Genomic DNA, 21,674 nt, shown 5'->3' with positions numbered 1-21,674 from the left:
TATGGGACCAACTTGTCAGTGGGTGAAAGAGACAAACGTCCAAGCTCCTCTGCAGGTGTCAGCATGTACGTGCACCTGGCTACCAGGGAGCTTGCTGGGAAAACCTGGGTCTCACCCTACAATTTTCAGCAGGGGCTTTAACACCTGCAAGAGCAGGTGCTGCAGGGAAAGTACTCTGCTCTATTACAGGGGACAGGAAGGGACAGGCCTCGAGCCAGCAGCCTTAAGAACCCTAAACTGCTTCTAACTCGCTGCTCCCCAAGGCTGGGCCACACACTTCGCCTACAGCGCCTTACCCCAGCGCTCAAGCGCCTCCTCCTCCCGGGGGAGGGGGGAGGAGACTACAACTCCCAGCAGTCCGCGGGGAGGGGGCGGCGCGCTGTCCGCGCTTGCGTCACGCGCCGCCCCGCCAATGGGAGCGGGCCTGGGCGGTGAGGTCACTGTGGGTGACGTCAGGGGTCCAGAGAGAGGCTCTCCGGCAGAGGCGAGCGGAGCAGGGCTCGGGGCTGAGGGGAGAGCGAGTCGGAGCGGGGGGAGGCAGGAGCGGCCAGGCCCCGCCAGCCGCAGGGCGCAGCAGCAGCAGCAGGAGGAGGGGGCTCGCCAGCGGGTCGGTGCCCGGCGCCCCCCCCCCCCGGGGAGCCGCCCCTGCCGGGTCCCCCCCCGCCCGGAGGAGCCGGGGCTCTGACAGCCCGAGAGGAGGAGCCGGGCAGCCGGGGGCACCATGTCCTCCCCCAGCCCGGGCAAGAGGCGGATGGACACCGACGTGGTCAAGCTGTATCCTTCCCGCGCGGGGGAGACCCCCTACAGCCCCTGTGGAGGGGAGGGGGGAGACCCCCCCCCCAGGTCCCTTTGTGGGGTGGGGGAGAGACTCCCCCATATTGCCCTGGGTGTGGGGGAGACCCTCCCCCATCCTCCTGGGGGGGGGGGAGAAAGAGAGACTCTCTCCCATCTCATGAGTGTGGGGGGGGGGAGGGAGGTAGAGAGAGACCCTCCTCCGTCTCATGAGTGGGGGGGGGAGAGAGAGAGAGAAAGAGAGACCCTCTCCCATCTCATGTGTGGGGGAGAGAGAGAGACGTCCCCCATCCCTCTGTGTGTATGGGGGAGACCCCACAGGGAGGAAGGGGGTGAAAGGCCTCCCCTATTTGACAGTGGGGGCAGGAGAGAGAGAGAGAGTCCCCATCCCCCTGGGTGGGGGGGGGGAGACCCCAGTGAGGAAAATACCCTGGGGGAGAGACCCTCAGCCCAGTGGAGGGTGACACCCCCTTATCCTCCCTCCCCCAGGGGTGTACGATTGCCAGGGTCAGTCCCTCTGATCTCCCATGGTGAAGGGGAGAGAGAGTGCCCTTGTGTAACCAGCTCTATCTGTGGGGGGAGAGGGTGAAACTCCCCTAGACCAGCCCCACTCCTGGGGGACCCCCTTGCAAACATCTCCCAAACACCAACCCTTCCCACTCTGCTGAGGAGAGGCCTCCTAGACAAGCAGATCCCTCTCCTCCAGTCCTGGGGACTCCAGATCTCTCTCCCAGCCTGAGCTCCCCCACAAACACCAGATCCCACAGCCTAAGGACTGAAGGCCCTTTTAAACCACGGAGACTCGGCCTGGGGGATAGAGGCTACCCCAACCACTTATCCTGGGGGGAAATTAGTACCTTTAAGGAGTGAGGTAGTGGGACAGGATCCTTCAGTCCAGCTAGGGCAACTCCTTTTCCTCCCCCTGGGATTGTGACTCCCCCCAGGGTAAGGGAGAGACCCCCCCCCCCATCAGATATTATGACAGCTGGAAGTCAGCCTCGGAAGGGGTATTTCAAAGGAATATTTCCCCCCCCACTTCTAGATGGCTCCCCTCTTTTCCCCAGCCCCCTTCCCTGGAATGTAGTTCCACAGCTTAGGGTGGTGAGGAGTGGGGCTGAGAGAATGGGGAGGCCTTGTCTAATAGCAACAGCCCAGAGAAAACCTTTTGTGATGTTTATTATTATTTACTCCATGGTTTCAGCCTGTAGTTCCCAAAGCTTCTGGTGCCAGCCTAGGGATTTGTGGCAGTTTTATTTTTTTTTTTAATTTTTTTTGGGGGGGGGAGGGGATAGCCTAGTTTGCAACGAACCAAAAATAAGGTGCCATGGAGTGAGAAGAAGGGGTTTCAGTGCGATTGAAAAGTCTCTTCCCCCCCTACCCCATTTCTTGCTAGAGGTTTTGTTTATGTAACACTTCAGTTTAGGGTAGGTTTTTTCTTTCCTAATGGATCTATTTTTATTTTTCTCAGTATTTTTATTCTCGCCCTTCATAGGATGGTGTATCCCTCTCTTTTGCTGTCTGGAGTGTGGGTGGCTTTTGAAATATCGTTGGGAATTCGATTATAGAATTGTTTTATTAATAGTTTTGTTTACAAGGTGGTGGTGGTGGGGAGAATCGACATAACCAACTGAAATGCTTTCAGAGATATTTTTTCCCCCAAGAGAATTTAGGGCTGAGGGATCTGTTTTTTTGATTGTGGTAGGAAGGTTGGGGGTTGATAAACAGATCTGATTTAGTTGCTAGAGGCAGAGATAAACAAACTTATTTGGTTTTGGTTTTTAAAAGAAGGGGTGAAATCAACAACACTAATGTTTATGGCATGAGGACAATTTACCCAAAGAAAACTTGATGATGTTTTGTGTGTATGTTTTTATACAAAGCTTCTTTATTTTGAATGTTGTTTATAACAGATAGGAAATGACTACCGATCATGGTAGAATCTGTGCTATTTTTATTCTGGAGTTTAGAGTTACAACATGTCATACCCTCCCAAATGCAAATTTCAATTGATGGTTAATTTCACCAGGAGGAGGGTTGAGAACTCCAGCTGTTTAGTGGAAATAATCTTCATTGTGCATAATTTTTGAAGAGGACTGTGCTGGAGTGTGGATGAGGCCCATTATGACCTGATGCATTTTCTCCCCCACTTTTTTTTTCCTGCTTGGTAGCTGACATCTAGAATGACTACAGCATTTTAGGCGACAAAGAGCAGTTTTTTGGTATATTATGGCTTGGTGGTAGATGAAGAGCAGTAAATAGGTTGACATTCCTCTCAATTCCAATTAGTTTCCAATCTCCTGCTCTTTTCCCCTGACAAAAGAATCCAGAGGCTTTTAAAAACTGTAGCTTTTGTTATTGTTACCCCAATGTTCTTGGTATTTGAGACAGAAGGGTAGAACGGTTTGTTTCTTGTGGACAGCAAAGTTAGGAAGTTGTGTATGTCAGATGACTCTCTTCTCTACCTTCCTCCTTCCCCAGTCTTTTTGTTTGTCTGGCCTTCCTTCGGATCTCTAGGCCTACACTCTGATTCATCCTAAACTACTGAGCCACTTCATTTTTCTGTGTAATCCTCCTATCTGTAAACCGATCTGCACATTATCTGAAATAAGTGTGTGTTTGAGGGGTGCGGGTGGGGTGGGGATTGAAGCTGGTTATGGTGGTGAGTAAATGAGAGAGAACTGTACTGAAGGAATGTACTTGAATGTGGCTTGAATTTTTTTTTGTTTGCTGCCATTTTCATTACAATCTCCCGTTTCAGCCTCTCTTTAATGTGTCTAGTATATAATCATGGCACAGATTTACAGCCTGCCAAGAGCTACCTTGTCTAGGAAGGGACTAGAGAGCAAGTTACAAGTCTGCTGCCTTTTACTGCTCTGACAGGTTTAGGAGAGGAGTGGAGTCTTTCTTTATTATTCCTATTTTCAATCCCAACACGTCCATGTCCTTTTGTAGATGTTTCTTTGTGACCAGAGAACGGGAGAGGTTGGTTGCTTGTGCTCGCTCGCTCTCTCTAAATTGCAAGGGGGAGTGTTTTTTTAACTGATGTTTAATAATCAGCTGGATGATTATGTTCTGACACTGAGTCATTCATTGTTTCTCTTCTGATCCCTTCTCTAAATGCTGGAAAGAGCCTAGAAGCAGGGATTTGCATTGCATGTTGACCCTGTTGGATTGATTGTCTCCTTCCCCACACCCCTCTCTTGAGTGTCCTCACTGCCTAAATATCAGACCCAGTAGAGTTGTTCTATTGCATGCAGTGCTGTGCACAAAAGATCAGAAGCTTCCTGTGCCCCCAACTGGGGAATGACTTTCAAGGAAGTTTTATACCCAGAATATAGGGAGTTACTCAGATTACTTAAGATCTGATACTGGTGACCATTTAATTTTAATTTTTTTTTAATGATCAGTCTAGGGATGTGCAGAAGTTTCCCCCTCCCTTCCACCCCCATACTTCCCCAGGTAGAGGGGGGAGCTTGTGCAGCTCACTGTGTCCTGGAGGCTTGTGGGACTTGCCCCCTCCCCTGTTGCATGGCAGTTGCAATCTCCCCTCGCCCTGGATGAGCCAGTGCCCCCTGTGAAATGACGAACTGCTTGTTTTGGAAAAGTGTTTGCAGGCAAAAGGCCTCAGGCAGAGCATGCAACTCAGCCGATTGGTTGCTCTGTTACTACCCGGAAACTGAGGCCTGGGCGGAGCAACATGAACAGCTGATAGAGTGTGTGACAAGAGTGTGTTTATATACTGGAGAGTGGGGGCTGGGGAAAGAGAAGGAGGCCCAGTGGAAGCCTTTGAAAACAAGCACAGGGCAATCTTCGGAGGAATGGCGTTTTTTTTGGTGTGTGGGGGAAATTTCTTATATAGGCAAATGAGTACAACGGGTATTGGGTATCCCTGAAATGTTAATCTGGGTAATTTTTGGAGCCCTGCAATTACATTTCTTGGAGGTGATTCTGGTAGGATTACAATAGTATTGAGGTTGGGAGTTTATTCTGCACCAGTATAGCAGTGTACATATGAATGCAGTTTATTTGCAGACTCTATTTGAACTCAATTTTTCAGAATTTTACTTTATTTCCCTTTTATCTATAGCGTCTTATGACTTGATCACACTGTCTAAACTTTTAAGTGTCAGAGCTGAAGTTAGAAAAGAATGTCAGTGTCCATGAAAGGAATTATAAATACAGCCACATTTAGCTTGGTGAATCTTTGTTTTTTTTGGCCATTGGGACGCAAACGGCTGCTGCTGCAGCAAAAATTTTAAACTGCTGAAACTTTGTGAAGAACAGATATGCTACACTAATTGACAGAGGGATGACTTTGTTAGAATGAGATCATTTAAAAGTTATTCCAAAATTATTTGAGGCTAAAAATGAAAAATAAGTGCTAAGATCTTTCTCCATTTACCTGTGTATTGATGAATGATTTGTTATTGCAAAAGACAGTAATATTGGGTTGTATCAGTTGTTAGATTAGCTGAATCAGAGGACAGAAAACAGCTTATGTTCAGGATAAATTTCATTTTAAGCTAAAACTTTCACAAGGTAGAATGTAAATCCTGAAAATGTCTTGGGGAAGTTTTTATACCTTTTGGTCTCCATTTTAATTGACTGAATGGATGGGAGAAGTCATGATACTTTTTCAAACAGATGAAGACTTGGAAACAAAATCCTTAGAATTAGGGCTCAGGAATATGTGGGGTTTTTTTTTTTTTGGCACTAGTAGCTTAGGCTGTGGTAGCAAACAAGATATTGTTACTTATCTCAGTTAAACAGTGACCAGTATGCCTCATATTCACAATCTGAGTGCATGTTCTCCTACCTGCCATTTTAAGAACTTAACCCCATGTATCATTTTGCTAAAACAAAAAATTCTCACAGCCTCAAAGGCAACCTTCAAGAGTATCGTCTTGTTTGGTTCAGAGCTGAATTTACCTCCCCTAGCTAATGAATTCCCCTCCCTCCCCCAAGTTCCATTGTTGCCTTGTCAGTCTGATTGCAGAGGTCATTGAAGCTTAGACTTGCAACACAAACCTGAAAGGGTGCTGCACCTGCTTAATAATATAATTATAGTTTTATGTCAATAACCATTGTACAATATGAATTTGGTTAAAACTTATATTGTAAAACTAGAGGAGACATTTTAATCTGACCCTATTTAAAACAAAGACTTTGTGGATTTTTCAGCATTTGAGTCGTGCCTACCATGCTACTTGGTTTCCGAGCAGTGGTTTTAGTGGACTGTATGCCATTGCAGTCTTTTTGGGGATTACGTTTATGGTTCTCAGAAGCAATTCTTGGTAAAATTAAACTGGTATTAGATTGCCGAGAATTGAGTAAAGTATACTTTACTAAACACTTACTGATTAAACAAATCTTGGAAGCTGTTACTTGGTAGTAACAGTAAAAATATGCATGTGTGCTTTTTAGAAAAACTAAGTGGCTTGCTTTGTAAAATCGTGTCTTTATTTTTATTCCTCATATTGCCATGTTTAGAAAGGCCTACTTTTAACACCAGTTAAAATGCTTTTATGTAATGTGAGGGCATTCTTCTGTAAATTGGTAAAGATTCAAAGTCAGTTGTAGATGATTTTGTAGTATAGTCACTAACTCTTAAAAGGGAAGCTCTTGCTATGATGAGAACCCCAAAATGTGTTCAAAACCATTTCTTGGCAGAAAGCAAATAACCTCCTACATCTGTCATGGCTGTGAATCACTCTCACACTGGTAAATTTCAACATGTAGGAGTAGCCATAAGATGCCCCCTGTTGAATCGTTGCCGTCTCCTCTCTGGATTCTTTGGGTTATGTGTCCATTTGCCTCTGAGACCTTAGCTGTAATGTCCTAAGTAAAAGAATGGACTGCAGAACACTGTTTTCTGTTATCAGTGCTACCGTAGAATCAAAAATAGCTATGCTCTCTCAAAATCTTCTGAAAGGCATACTCATAAAATTGAAGCCTTGAATCTTGTGTTCCTGCACTGTTATTATAGAGGTGCCCAGAAGAATGGTGTTGGAGTGGTGTTAATGCTCTTGAGTGCTGTTGGTACATTACCTTGCCAAACTTTAAGTCTAAATCAGGTCATAGTAACCTGGATTTCTGCTCGACAACATAGTACGAGGCCTTGTGATTCATTTCCATCCAATAGAGGGGAAAAAGTCAGTTCATTATAGTAGATGTAGATCAGCATATAAGTTGAGCTTTGTAGGGTAACATCCTCAAGCATTACAATCTGGGTTTTTTTTAAAGCAGCAGGAGTGGGCAACAGCAGACAATTAAGAGGTGAGCAGGACAGCAGGAAGGGAACACATGAGCACTGCAGAGTTATAGAATGATCACTCACAATTGCTACATAACTTGTCATTCTTAGCACCTGTTGCTATTTTGTGCACTTTTAAAACCATGTAATTGACCACCATAACCAGGCTATATAAACAACAGATTACTATTAAAAGTAGAAAAGTCCCCACAATTATAGGGGCAGGGGACAGTATGGAACTTCCTACTGGCCAAACAGCTATCCTGAATTATGCCGATATAGCCATTGTTAAGCTGTAAGTTTGAAGATGGTAAGAGACATTTCTGAGTACTCAGTAGTCGTTTTCCCCCCCTCTTTCCTGGAGTCCTGCCCATGCTCCTGGCAAGAAAGATGAAAGGTAACTGCTGAATAACACATTTTTGAATGTTAGATGAGGCTATATATGTGGGTACATATATAGGTATTTAGCAGTTCATTATTTGCCTTCTCTTATTTGTGTGCTCAACTCCCCTGCTTTCAACACATTTTTCAGTGGCCTCTGTCCATATGTTTCTGGAATAGCCGACATACATAGGGTATTGCTGTTTGCTTCTCCCCACCAAATAGTGCAGGGATGACTAAAGAATCATATGATCTTACTGTCTCTAGTTCGAATAGGTCATCCAGTGTATCTGCATGCCAACACCCTGTTGATCCCTACAGAACACTTGAAATTGAACTGCAGAAAACACTAGAAAATGTACCAAGTAATGGCTCTACATCACTTGGGTGACTATTCTATAGTCTAATAGATCTTGCTGTCAGGAAGTGTCTATTTTTGTCTGAAATTTTCACTTCTTTAATCAAGGTTCTCCTTGTTCTACCCTCTTACAGCACCCAAAATTCCTCTGTCCTTGATGTTGACACACTTCAAATACTACTAGGCTGTAATTTTCCCCACCCCCAGGTTATTCATCACTAAGCCAAACTGTCCATAGAGATTCCCCACAAATCAATCTCTGTAGCATTCTGATCACTTTTATTTATATACCTAAGTGTTATATTTAGCAATATTTTTCTGGTAATGAGGTGCCTGGAACTGAAGAGGGGATTGCATGCAGTGTCGGGAAGGAGATATCTATGTTTGCGCGGCCTTCAGGCCCTCTGTTCCCATTCGTGTTTGCAGCTGCGACTGATGCCAGCTTCAAAACTAGTGTGGTTTTAACTGCTGCTGCTTTCCAGGCACTATTTCTCATGGTGGTCTTGACATTCTAATGACCTTAAATCACTTGCCCTGTTCTCCATAGCAATATGAACGCCTGGAATAACAAGTTGACTTAGTCTCCAGAAAGAGACCAGGTTAATGATGCTCTTCACACACTGTTGTTTTTGGTTTGGGATACCATGTCTCACCCATTGCTGAATGGAAGCATCTTTGTCAGCAGTATCATTATAATTGCCACGTTGACTGACAGATCTACTATAACTATAGATTACAGGGCACGTTTTACACACAACATGAAAGGTATGTAGTAAAATACAGAAAGTAACATCTCTGACTTCAATTTCTATTTAATCACTTTGAAGGGATTTCTAGTGTAGCCGTTTAAATTATATTCTTTATTCTGTAATGATGAGTGTTGCTCTCCCACTCCAGAAGTGGCTGCATTTCAGTGGCATGTACTCGCTCTAATTAAAGTGCAGTGGGATCCTTTAAAATAAGAGGAAGAGTATGGGTGTAAAAATAAGTTCCATTACTGTATTAATACAAATCGTTAATTATTATATTGATCATTCTAAAACATTCTGTAATACCTATGAAAATTTGAGTCTGCAAATTTGGGTTCTTTCTGTGACGTCAGCAACTACACCTCTACCCCGATATAACGTGACCCGATATAACACGAATTCGGATATAATGTGGTAAAGCAGCGCTCCGGGGGGGCTGGGCTGCGCTCTCTGGCGGATCAAAGCAAGTTCGATATAACGCGGTTTCACCTATAATGTGGTAAGATTTTTTTGGCTCCCGAGGACAGCGTTATATTGGGGTAGAGGTGTACATTTTTATATCAAATTTTGGCTAGCACCTTGTTAGTAAAATTAAGTAAAATTTATTGATAGTAACTGCTTTTTAGAGGCTTTCCATTCTCTGTGAAAGTCTGAGGCGTGAGGCTTTAGTTAAGTTATTGGTCTAGAAGCTACCAGTTCAGCCTCTGCAAGTGTTTCAAGGCCCTGTCTACTTTGGTGCTAGATCTATGAGCTCCCTTTTGTTTAAGCACTTTCCTTGCTAATGACAATTCACTGCAAAATTTACTTAACATTATTCCTAAATTCCAGTGTGTTTTATAGGTGGCCTTGAACATTCATAATACGTGTTGAGGGTGAGACCTGGAATCTAAGTTACAAATTTGCAAATCATTGCTGCCTTCTTGACTGCAAGATAACGTTGGTATAACAGCTGGTTGTTTCTAGTCAATTATTTGTGGAGCTCTGATAGACTGGTTATATTAGAGCAACGGTATACATAATAATGAGTGGTGTTGGGGAGCAGATTGGACACTGCTATTCATCCCGTCTCATAATATAACAAGGGAACGGTCAAATGGAAATACGTTAAATTTAAAACTGATTAAAAAAATACTTTTTCACACAACACACCATCTGTAGAACTTGCTGCCACAAGATAGCATTGAGGCTAAGATTTGGGCTAGCAGGGCACGTGCTGTGTAGAAGTTGCTGCTCGGGCTCCGAAGCCCACCCCTGCTCCCTAGAGCTCCGATCTGAACTGCAAGTTCAAAGCGCTGTCTATACAGCTATTTTTAGAGTCCTAGCGTGTGCACTGCTAGCTCTCCCCAAACCCTGAACCTGCCACGGCGCTCTCCCCAGTCCAACCCCAGCTGGGGAGACAGGTGCCCCTCCTCCCGGACCTGCTGCGGTTGGGGGAGAGGCACTGTCCCCCCCCCCCCCCCCCAGCCCAGGTGCTGCTGCAGGGACAGAGAGCTGGAGGGGGTGGGGAGTCCTCTCTTCCCACTGTAGCACCAGTGAGCCCCATTGCACCCAACCCCCTCATCCACAGCCCCCCTGAGCTGTGTGCGCCCCCCCCCCCGCACCTCAACCCTCTGCTGCCCCAGGCCTGAGCCCCCTCCCGCACTCCAAACTCCTTAGTGCCACCCCACCACATGAATTTTATGTGCACCAATATGGAGCTCATGTGTCACACATCACTTCCATATTGGTGCACGTAACAAAATTCAATCCCCACATGGGTGGGAAAAATTAGAGGGAACACTGGCTGTGGGATATACCTTAAGCGTTCTGGAAGGGAGACCCATCCCTATTCAGGCCATGAGCTGACTTCTAACTAATGGGGGGTAGGAGAGAAGCTTTCCAGGGGCATATTCTCTCATACCTGCTTACTGCCAGGTTTCTTGCACCTTCCTCTAAAACAGCTGGTACTCTAGTGTTGGAGGACAGGATGTTGCATCCACTGGACCCGATCTGATCCAGAATGGCAGTTCCTATGATGGTTCTTGGCTGCTCCAGTCCAGAAGAGAATTCTAGACTTTTCTGTATAAAGGAGGAACTAAAAGTTGCAAAGTATCTGAAATATTAATTCTGGATGTCCTTGGTTTACCTTCTGTGCAGTGGATTAATATAGAGGCAAAATTGAAATGATTTATAAAATATTAACATAAGCTCTTTGGCGTCTTAGGAGACTAAGTGTTGCTTCGTCTGTCCTCACAGTGACAAAATCATGTGCCCTAAAACTGTTAAGGAAAAAGCCTGGAAACATGAGAGAATGTCATCAACAAATCCACTGGTTTGCCATGGAATAACTATGGATAATGAACCTAGATCATCTGCAATGTATTGTCTGCAAAGACTTGACTGAGCTTTAGAGCATTTCTGATCTTAAACAAGGCCGTCTGCAGAGCTGAGAAGTTCTATTTTTAAACTGTGCAGTGAATAAAGACTGAAACTTTGAGGCTCTAGTTTAGTTATTAGTCGAAGAGCTACAAGGCCCTGTCTACACTCCGCTGAATCTGTTATCTCACTTCTGTTCACGTATGTTCCTTGCTAATGGGGTTTCCTTGCTCGGCGATGCTGAGCCACAAAAGGCTTGAGTAACTTTGACTTCTGCTGTGTGAACAACTTAAATTGAAAGATCTCTTTTAAAAAACAGGTTGGGGTTTTTTTTGTTTAAAATGTGCTATTTTGTTTAGGTTCAAAAATGAAGACCAGCCTTTGGGATCTGCAGTAGTGGGTCCCTGTAGGCGTTGGCTACTCTTTTAAATAGTCTCTAGTCCTCTTTGCTGTAGAGAGCGTAACATAAGCAGATTGCTGGTATCTTTTATAAATTTCATTCATGTACAGCCACCTAGAGCTAGCTAGCCTTGGAGCTCGTAGCTGTTGGGTCCTGGTTTGGTGGGGAGCTTGCCAGTTCTTGGCTGCTTGGGTTTCTTGTGACAGCACTAAGATACTGTACGCTCCCTCCTAGCAGGCTGCTGCAATTGAGGTGGCTCCTTTGAGCTCCCACTCTGGCCTCCTTCAATGGTGTAGGAGCTGGTTCAGCGGATAGCATCTTACGTGGAGGAAGTGTGGACCTACTCTCCATCCTTCAAAGCCACAGTGCTTGGATACCGTTGTGACGGCACAGTGTAAGACCCTAGATGATAGTAATAGCACCCCTTAGGGAGCAGGGAAGGAGAAAGGAGGCAAGATAGGGAGGATCTCAAGATGGGGCATTGCAAAGACTACTGATAGTGAGGGGGGAGGGGAAAAGGTGGGAAGAGCAAGAAGAATGGGACAGAAGGGGAGAGCAAAGGGGAAGAAAAACACGAGCGAGCAAGGAAGCGAATGATGGAGAATGGGGACAAACACAAGGAAATGGGATTCTAGGTTTTCAAAGAGAAGAAGACGACAGGAATAGGGATGGTAGGGAGGGGGTGTGATGGGGTGCCCACCCCACACAAGGCCTGGAGGAGTTTAAGTGGCTGGCCAGGCCAACTAACTGCCCAAGCTGCACCTGAAAGAGACAAAGAGCAGGCCACTAATTGGAAATGGGCCCAGCTGGGCACAAACAGGAGGGGCCTGTATAAAGCCCAGGAGCTATGGGCAGCAAAAGGCTGCAAGGAAGTAGTCTACAGTCACTCCCTGGAGGAGGGAGCTTGGGCTGGCAAACCCAGAAAGAGAGGGAAGCTAGATAAGTAGGAAGAAATGCAGGGAAACAGCAGCAAGGGGTAGGGCTGTACAGACCTTGGCTGCTTGTGGTCCCTGGGCTGCTGGGAGGAGGGCTGAGATTTGTAATTTTGAGCACTTTGAGGCATCTACTGAATCGTGAGTAACCAGCATTAATTAACTGTTGCAAGACTAATTTAAAACTCCCCTGAATATCCTAGTTGCTTCCAGCTTGTTTGGGAAACGCTTCTGGGGTGTTTGTATGGAATCTCAAGTATTGGCAACTGTGCCTGGGACAACTTGTGCTTCTGTATCAGAGGAGGCTGGCGGAGGCCCAAATGTTTCCCTCCCCCTTTTTAAATTAAGCGTGTGAGGGTGGGGGGACTAAGGTCAAATGAAACAGGTTAAGTTTGAGACACAAGGGCAGAGAAGAGAAATAATCTTGCTGACATTCCCCAAATCTTTAAAGCTAGCCCTACCAAAAACCAACATGTGCTGCTGGGTATTGGTTACATGTAGCAGTAATGCAAGTATTAAACCTTACAATACCTTGGCAGCTTCCATGCTGTGCTACTGCCCTAGGAGACTGATACATCCATATCAGTGGTACCTAGGAATAGTTGTGCATGGGTTTTGCTACTATACTTAGTCAATTTGCATAAAGTTATTTTGTGTTTGGCTTACAGTAGTTGCACAGTTGAAAAGGAAGGACAATGTATTACAGGTGAGCACTCACTAAGGTCTGAGTGGCATATTCATCCTTCCTAATCCCTTAAATCAAATGCCAGTATTGTAAATTAAATAAAGGAAGAGTAAAAACTCCAAAAAAAAAAATTAATCTCTTTGCATCTTGGAAAATGTCAAATCCACACTGATGTGACTCAGCATAGTTGTATTGGCTTAGTCCTGAACTCTGTTTAAAACATATCACACTTTTGTCTTTTAGGCTATAGTTTTCAACATGCCAATGTGTCACCTCTGAAGTAAGGGATGCTGTGAAAACAAAAGGAAACTAGAAATGATGTGGCATTAATAAATTTAACACGCCTGACATCATAGAAAACTTAGGTTAGTCCTTCTGATTTCAATAACTACCACTGTTAGTTACAGAAAGCCCATGTGTGACAGTGATGAGATGAACGTGGATCCAAAATGAAGAACGTGGCATTTAGATTTGGTGGTCTCTTCAGTTGAAAAGTTAGGATAGTGGAGATCAGATCCTTGTAATTTAGCACCAGTGTCCAAGTACTTTCCCTGGGCTCCTTGAAAGGAAAGGTATTTGAGGAGAGAGGAGTACTAGCTCAGTCTCTATTGTAGTAGCAACTATATCAAACAAGTAAAGTTGGTCTTTCCTCACTGCTCAAGATAGGAGAAGTTTCAAAGCAGTGGAGAGGGTTGTGGCCTGGCCCCCACCTCCTATCTGCCCCCCTCGTTCCCTGATGGCCCCCTGGGACCCTTGCCCCATCCACCACCACCCCCGCTCCCTGTTCCCTGACTGCCCCCGGACTCCTGCTGCCCCATCCAACCCCTCCTCTCATTCCTGATGGCCCCCCTGGAACCCTTGTCAAACCACCCCTTCTCCCTGTCCCCTGATTGCCCCACCCCACCCCTGCTACTCCATCCAACCCCCCCTTCCTGACTGCCTCCCCCGGGACCCCTGTCCCCATTCAACCTCCTGTTCCCCCTGCCCCCTATCCACACCCCTGCCCCCTGACCACCATCCCGAACTCCCCCGCCCTCTATCCAACCCCCCCTGCTCCCTTACCGCGCTGCCTGGAGCACTGGTGGCGCTACAGCTGCGCTGCCCGGCTGGAGCCAGGCCACGCCGCTGCCACCACGCAGCTCAGCGCACCGGGTCAGGCCGGGCTCTGCAGCTGCGCTGCCCCAGGACCTCACAGCCCCGCCGCCCAGAGCATTGCGCCAGTGACGGAGTGAGCTGAGGCTGCAGGGGAGGGGTGACACCAGGGGAGGGGCCAGGGGCGAGCCTCCCAGGCCAGGAGTTCGGGGGCCGGGCAGGACGGTCCTGCGGACTGTGGTTTGCCCACCTCTGGTCTAGTGTTTCTCTGTAGAAGTGCTGTTTTTTATGAAGAATAATTAATTTGAAACTAAACTTTTGACAATGGTACCATTCTTGGGTTGCTTCATTCACAAAGCAGGCACATGGCTCAAAATAAGAATCAGATGCTTACATTTCTTATTACTAATTTTTTGTTGAACAGAATTGAGTTCAGTTTTTTAATCACTAAAAGGATGTCAGGTTTCTTATTATCTGACCTTTTATAGAACGTTAAATTCATGTTTATGGCTTAGTTTTGCCAGCCATTATGTTTTTTATTAGGGTTGCCACAATATTTAGTGTTGTGTTTGTTTTGTTTTCTTAAAGCCGCAGCTCTTGGAGTCATGGGAGTATGTGAGAATCTCAGCTTTTATTTAAAAATAAATTTTGGGGGCCTGATTTGTGATTCTCTAGTGCTTGGAGTTGGCAATATTGATATCTTCATACCTAAATCATCCGATTATGAGTTTAAACATTTGCTGTGTTTGGTGGGGTAAGCAGTGAGAGACTTAACGGTAAATATTTAAGCCCTACTATACATAGAGTGAGTGCAATGCTCTGGGCATAAATTGAGAGCAACAGCACCAGCAATGGCTGGAAAAATGCCCACAAACTAGGGTTGTGCTTAAATATGAGACTGAAACATGAGGGTGTATTTCTTAAAGTAATCACTTAAACTAGAAACCCTATTTGTATCACTAATTTGTTGATATTTAATTTTTCTCAACAGGGACATTGAGAATTTTTACATGTTTATTGACAAGATGTAAAATTGCAGTGATTAATTATAGGAAAGGAAATCGATGTTTTTGATCCTCACATTCAAAAAAGAGGAACCATATTTCCCCATTTAAAACCTTCAACATATAAATGCAGACATCTCCTTTCGAGGAAATAAGATACTTTAAATTTAAGCATTTCATGTTCAGTCTCCTAGATTTCAAGGCCAGAAGGAACAATTAAGTCATGTAGTTTGACCATCTTTCTCATTTAGCTCATGCTACTTTTTAGAGTGTAAAAGTGAGTTTTTAGGAGACAAATATTGATGGCCTAACTCATGTCAAGATTGAAAACAGACGGTTATAGATTATAACAATAACCCAGTGTTACATAAATGAGTCAATTTGTATTTAACATCTGGGCTGCTTTCTCAGATTTGTCCAGATCAGGTTTCGCAGAAAACAGATGAAGACTTGGGGCCAAATCCTCAGCTGTTGAAAATCAGCATAGTTCCTTTGACTTCATTGGAGCTACACTGGTTTATATTGCCTGAAAATCTGCCCCTTAAACTGCATTGTGTCAGTTCTTCAAATGTCAGTTGATCTGCATGGGAGGGAAAGAGTATTTTTGTCAGTTTACCTTGGCACTTTGGAGGAAATCAAAGAGGAAAATTCAGAGTTAAGCAAGACCTATTGGATCTTATTATTATTCACTCATGGCACTAAATATACACACAGCAACCACCACACTTCTTTACGCTACATTGTGGAGATGTCATGGAAGACCAGACAATTTGAGACTGGGCTCTTTAGATGATGTCACAAGTAACATAATTGAATACAAAATTTATCAATGTTCCTCTCGAGAGCATCTTGAATTGGGGTGGGGGGGCAGAATGAGGGGGTCTTTCTAGAAACTCACTTGAGGCCTTGGTCCTGTCAGTTGGGGTTACTCATTTGAGTAACAGTCATGTCTGAGAACAGTCTGGTTGGGTCAGACCTTTAAACAGTCCTTATTTGCATCTCTCATTGTTACTCCCCAGCAGTTAAAGATACAGGTGGTAACTCTCCATAAACTGCTTAAACAAGACTTACGCCTTCACTGGAAGGTTGAAATTTCCTTTCACAAATCTAAATGTCCTATATGTGCAAGGATTCTTCCCAGTATATTTAGGGAATAGTCAGGGTTCTCAGGCTTTTGTACTTGTATTCAAAAACATTTTGTCAAAATATACATATTGTAAGTGTCTTAACAGTGGTTCCAAATTCTCCCATGTAACTCTACAGGCTTCCCAAGACATTGACTTCTCAGCTGTTACTTCCAGAGGTGCAGTTCATTAGTCCCGCAAAGTGTCCATTTTCTAAGTGTCCCTATCTTGCATCCTCTAGAGTTCTGCATAAAGTTTGTGATCTGTAGAAGCCTCAGCATAATCACCAGTAGATAGTAAGTTCTGTTTCAAACTGCTGTGGTATCAAGCACCTGCCGCCATGGATGGTAGTAATCATTGGGAGTCTGTGGCCAGGCAGTTGCACATAAGATGGTCACCAGTCCAGGGCTTTGATGCCAGCATATTAAAGGTTTGTCTTCTTGCTGCTTGGAACTTCTTGTAGAGATGATCTCCTCCAAGGTGGAAGGCAACAAGGTGGTGTGGTGCCAGAGCACAGTCTGACCCAGGCAATACAGTAATAGGCCTGCATATTTGGGCCGTTATGGCTTTGTAGCTTTTAGCCAACTTCCCACCTATACACACACTTAAATTTGGTGTTCATGTAAGGTGCCATGGAGAATGAAGTCGTCTTTATCCACAGGCTAGGTATAGGATGGAAATGATGATAGAGAAGTTTGCATTGCTGACTCAGAGGGCTGCTATCTAGGCATACGCTGGTTACCAGTGTCCATGCTCTCTTCAGTTCTTGCTACCTTCTGAGGCTACTGACAGGTTCACCAACTGGTATGGTAAATATGGAATATAGACACTCTGAATGAGATCCACCAATTTCTTCCACATAATCCACAGAACTATCAGTTAGTAAAGAGCTCACTACTGATCTGGGCTAAAGTCAAATAGACAAGCTAGAGGTGTGAGGCTCCATATTCCAGTCCCTCAGCTCTCCAGGCCCCCATTTCTAATTTTTTTTTGGCCAGGGCTGGTCTAATATTTGCGTGTGTAAGACAACAGCTTGCGTATGCATGGGACTCACTGAGATGTGAGAGTCTTCAAGTACTTCTTGATTTCCACATAGTGCAAGTTTGTTGCATATTAACACACCCTGGACTATGTTTGTAAAAGCACTAAAATAACACTTTATACAAAATGGGTGGGGGCTGAATGGTTCAGTGAATTACTAATAATGACATTTTCCATGTCTTTAATTACTGGCTTGAATCCAGCCCAGGTTAGTAGTGACTGAGAGGGGCCTGGTGTCTTATGAAATGAGTTGATCTGTCCAGTTTCTAAATCGCAGGCTATTTGTTGGCAATCTCTGCAGAGGCCAGAAAGGGAACTCCTTGCACCCTTTTTGAAACCTGCGGGTTATTTGTGGAAACATTTCTTTCTCACTTCAGGGAAATTGGGGAAAACCATTATTTTCTTATTAATATGTGAAATCGTTTTAAGGAGAAATGGATTTCTGCCTCCCTGCTTTCTAATTTTCTTTTTTTCCCTCACCTATCTACCATCCTGACGGCTTTAATGGAGAGATGTATAGGTAGGGAAGCTGAACGAAAGATTTCAGTAAATGCAAATGTGCTTCTGGATCATGTGGTTTGGAATGTTTGATCAACTCTATTCCTTAACTATTTTACGATTAGGAAATTGAAACAACTTTGAATGGGGGGGGGGGGAGTGCACTGGCTTAATAGCTACTTCCTGTTTAAACTTAGTTGAATGTTGGAGGTATTTTGTTTATTTGCAGCAGCACAATGGTTAAGTTTCTGTACTTGATTAGTAGATATTCTGTAATCAAAGATTGTTGAAGGTGTCAGGTTTGTTTATAATTTTGATTTATTACTGAAGGCTGTGACAAATGCTTGTCTTTGAAATTACCACCAATCTCTGAGGTCACCTGTAATTCATAGCATCTGGTGTAAGTTCAGCAGTAGGTCTCTTACTTTGATGCTGTCGTGTAAATTTGTGCTTTCAGTTTACCTCTGAAGGTAGAGAAATTCAAACTCATTGATAGGAAGCCACTTACTATGAAGGCAACTGTGCTGTAGAACAGCGGTTCTCAAACTTCATTGTACCGTGATCCCCCTTCTGACAACAAATTACTACACAACTCAAGGAGCGTGGACCGAAGCCCGAACCCCCTTCCACCCCGGGCGGCGGTGGGGGGCAAGGTCGAAACGCAAGGGCTTATGCCCTGGGCACGGGGCATGTAACCTTAGCCCTCTTTCCCCTTGAGTGGTGGGGCTTGGGCTTTGGCTTCGGCATTGGCCCTAGGCCCCAGCAAGTCTAACACCAACCTTGGTATCGTGACCCATTTTGGGGTCCCGACCCACAGTTTGAGACCCCCTGCTGTCGAAGATTTAAATTCACTCTAATTAGATTTCAGAGCAATTACAATGGTGTCATTTGTCCCTGGTCTAGTATTGACCCAAAGATAAAATGTCAAGGTATACTCTTCCTATCATTGTTCATCAACTGATTGTAATTAAGCAGTATTTCTTTTCCTCATCCTCCGAAAGAGTTAATAGAGTACAAAGCTCAAACAGAGTACCTGGGGGTCCAAGCAATGAAATTCCTTTACGTTGGCATTATAGTTGATAGCACAGATTAGATTACCTTGATGTATGCAAAATTTAGTTACAAAGATAAGTTATTACACTGAGGCTGTTCTTTTGATGTATAGAACAGAAATGTAGCCTATTGTTGCCCTTCGGGAAACCTTAGGGTGAACTCTTTCCCTCTGGCTATTGGAAATGTGTGGACATGCATTTCAATTGTTAATTTATAAAAATCGCTAGAACTCTTATCTTCAGACAAATTATATGCCTCTCACTAGGGGATTGGGAGGGAGGAGAAGGAGGAAAAGCCTGATCTGACATATCAGGAACAAGGTCTGGTAGCTGAAGCATAGGATTGGGAGTCAAGAGGGCCTGGCTTCTGTCCTTTCTCCCTGTTTCCCCACTTTTGAAATGTGGACAGTGATACTTCCTGCCTAATAGAGTTGAAGCTTAATTAATCAATATTTGTAAAGCACATTAAGATCCTCAGTTGGAAGGTATCATTAATATTATTATTCCAATAACTTGTCCAGCTAAGGTGAACTCCTGAAACTTTCTCCATGGCATTCTCAAGACTGTCATCAATTTATCCCCCCTCAGTTCATTCACAAGGCCCAATGTGTGATGTCTTTCAGCAGCAAACAACCAAATGAGGTTATGGGATTCCCTTTCAGAACGCTCAGTACTGCTTCACTAATGGTTGACGATCATATTGAATGATGTGATATACTACATATCTTTAGCTTTCCTCATCCACTGCCCACGTGGCAGTGTGCTGCCTCCATCGTGCCAAGTTTAGTTTTTAAAGGGAGTCTCTGCCTTGCTGTTAGTATCATTTGTGGAGGCTGTGTCAAGGCTAAAGGGAAAGCCGCAGTGTTTGTGCCATACACAGAACATCTTGCTGACTTTGTTCTGGATGCAGCTGTTTTAATTATTGGCTTGCGATGATCTACTCGGCAAGTAAAATGCCATTGTGTGAATTAGAGGTTGAATACTCACAGTACTGCTTTCGTTCTGGTGCTAGGACACACTACATACTGGAACGCATTGGACAATGCTGTGAATGTTTAGATTTGACTAGGCGTTGTTAATGATTTGTGAAACTTCTGCACTGGCATATTAACTTGTAAAAACAAAGTCCAAAATACTTTTTAGCTTTCTTCTTTGGCAACATTATTTTAATCTCTGACGCTTGTCTTTCTGTTGCAGTAGTAAGCTAATGTAGGGACCATTGTTACTGAAGGAGTCACACTTCTAGACTTTGAGACTGAGTCAGCATTTGTTTAAAATCACTACCTCTTGAACACAGCACTGGACCTTTTGTCGTAACGAGTGGGGTACCGCAGGGGTCTGTTTTGGGACCGGCTCTGTTCAATATCTTCATCAACGACTTAGATATTGGCATAGAAAGTACGCTTATTAAGTTTGCGGATGATACCAAACTGGGAGGGATTGCAACTACTTTGGAGGACAGGGTCATAATTCAAAATGATCTGGACAAATTGGAGAAATGGTCTGAGTTAAACAGGATGAAGTTTAACAAAGACAAATGCAAAGTGCTCCACTTAGGAAGGAAAAATCAATTTCACACATACAGAATGGGAAAAGACTGTCTAGGAAGGAGTACGGCAGAAAGGGATCTAGGGGTTATAGTGGACCACAAGCTAAATATGAGTCAACAGTGTGATGCTGTTGCAAAAAAAGCAAACATGATTCTGGGATGCATTAACAGGTGTGTTGTGAGCAAGACACGAGAAGTCATTCTTCCGCTCTACTCTGCTCTGGTTAGGCCTCAGCTGGAGTATTGTGTCCAGTTCTGGGCGCCGCATTTTAAAAAAGATGTGGAGAAATTGGAAAGGGTCCAAAGAAGAGCAACAAGAATGATTAAAGGTCTTGAGAACATGACCTATGAAGGAAGGCTGAAAGAACTGGGTTTGTTTAGTTTGGAAAAGAGAAGACTGAGAGGGGACATGATAGCAGTTTTCAGGTATCGAAAAGGGTGTCATAAGGAGGAGGGAGAGAACTTGTTCACCTTAGCCTCTAAGGATAGAACCAGAAACAATGGGTTTAAACTGCAGCAAGGGAGGTCTAGGTTGGACATTAGGAAAAAGTTCCTAACTGTCAGGGTGGTTAAACACTGGAACAAATTGCCTAGGGAGGTTGTGGAATCTCCGTCTCTGGAGATATTTAAGAGTAGGTTAGATAAATGTCTATCAGGGATGGTCTAGACAGTATTTGGTCCTGCCATGCGGGCAGGGGACTGGACTCGATGACCTCTCGAGGTCCCTTCCAGTCCTATAATCTATGAATCTATAATGGAAATCTCTTTAGGAAAAGCCTTGTAGCATTCAACCCCTCTGGATTTGTTTTAATTTTATTTTCCCAAAAGGCTGGTTAGGTGTTTTTTTTTAAACACTTGCCTTTAGCAGGTATCCTGATATTTAACTCTTTGCTACTAAATCTGTCAACATGGATTGGATAAGAGATGAATAGCTAATGGAAAAAATAGTCAAAGCAGCAGACTGAGTTACTAAAACCTCATGGGAGAATAAACAAGTGAACTCTTTTCTTGCAGGTGGCTGAACTATTAGCTGAAAACATGGCATAGCTTTCTTGGGTACATATTTAGCTCCGTGATAGGAAATGATATGTAACTACCATGTGTGTGACCCTGAAAACTTGCATCTATTAGTGTTTGCTCAGGAGTGATATGTAAAACGGAAGCCATTCTGACTTTTGACCCAAGTTTCCAAACCAGATGTTGGTGTAACAAACCAGAAATCTGAATGAGAAGCGTCCTTATAAATTAAATCCTTAAAAACTGATGGTTGAGTTGATTGAGAAAATGAGGCAAGGGCAAAAACTCTTATCTTGTGAGTCTTGTCTGTCTACAGCTAGCAGCTGCTGAGGCTTCCCATCTCGAAAGCAATTTAAGAATGCCTATTGGAAAGGTATTGAATATGTTGCAGT

At 44.2% G+C, this 21,674-nt stretch overlaps 1 protein-coding gene across 2 annotated transcripts in view; it reads left to right on the top strand.

Annotated features, from left to right (window-relative positions):
* Window positions 1-461: 461 nt before the first annotated feature.
* Window positions 462-21,674, top strand: part of UBE2H (ubiquitin conjugating enzyme E2 H) — a 68,125-nt gene continuing 46,912 nt past the window's right edge. For both annotated transcript variants that reach the window (XR_004644886.1, XM_034763868.1), the window contains exon 1: window positions 462-774. Coding sequence is in view for 1 of the 2 variants with exons in the window: in XM_034763868.1 (XP_034619759.1) it covers window positions 722-774 (53 nt within the window). In the remaining variant the exon portion in view is untranslated. The remainder of the gene's footprint in view (window positions 775-21,674) is intronic.

This window comes from Trachemys scripta, chromosome 1 (genome assembly GCF_013100865.1).
Source record: "Trachemys scripta elegans isolate TJP31775 chromosome 1, CAS_Tse_1.0, whole genome shotgun sequence".
Taxonomy (NCBI): domain Eukaryota; kingdom Metazoa; phylum Chordata; order Testudines; family Emydidae; genus Trachemys; species Trachemys scripta.
Note: the sequence above shows the minus strand (reverse complement) of the source record. Positions and strands in the feature narration are given on the sequence as shown.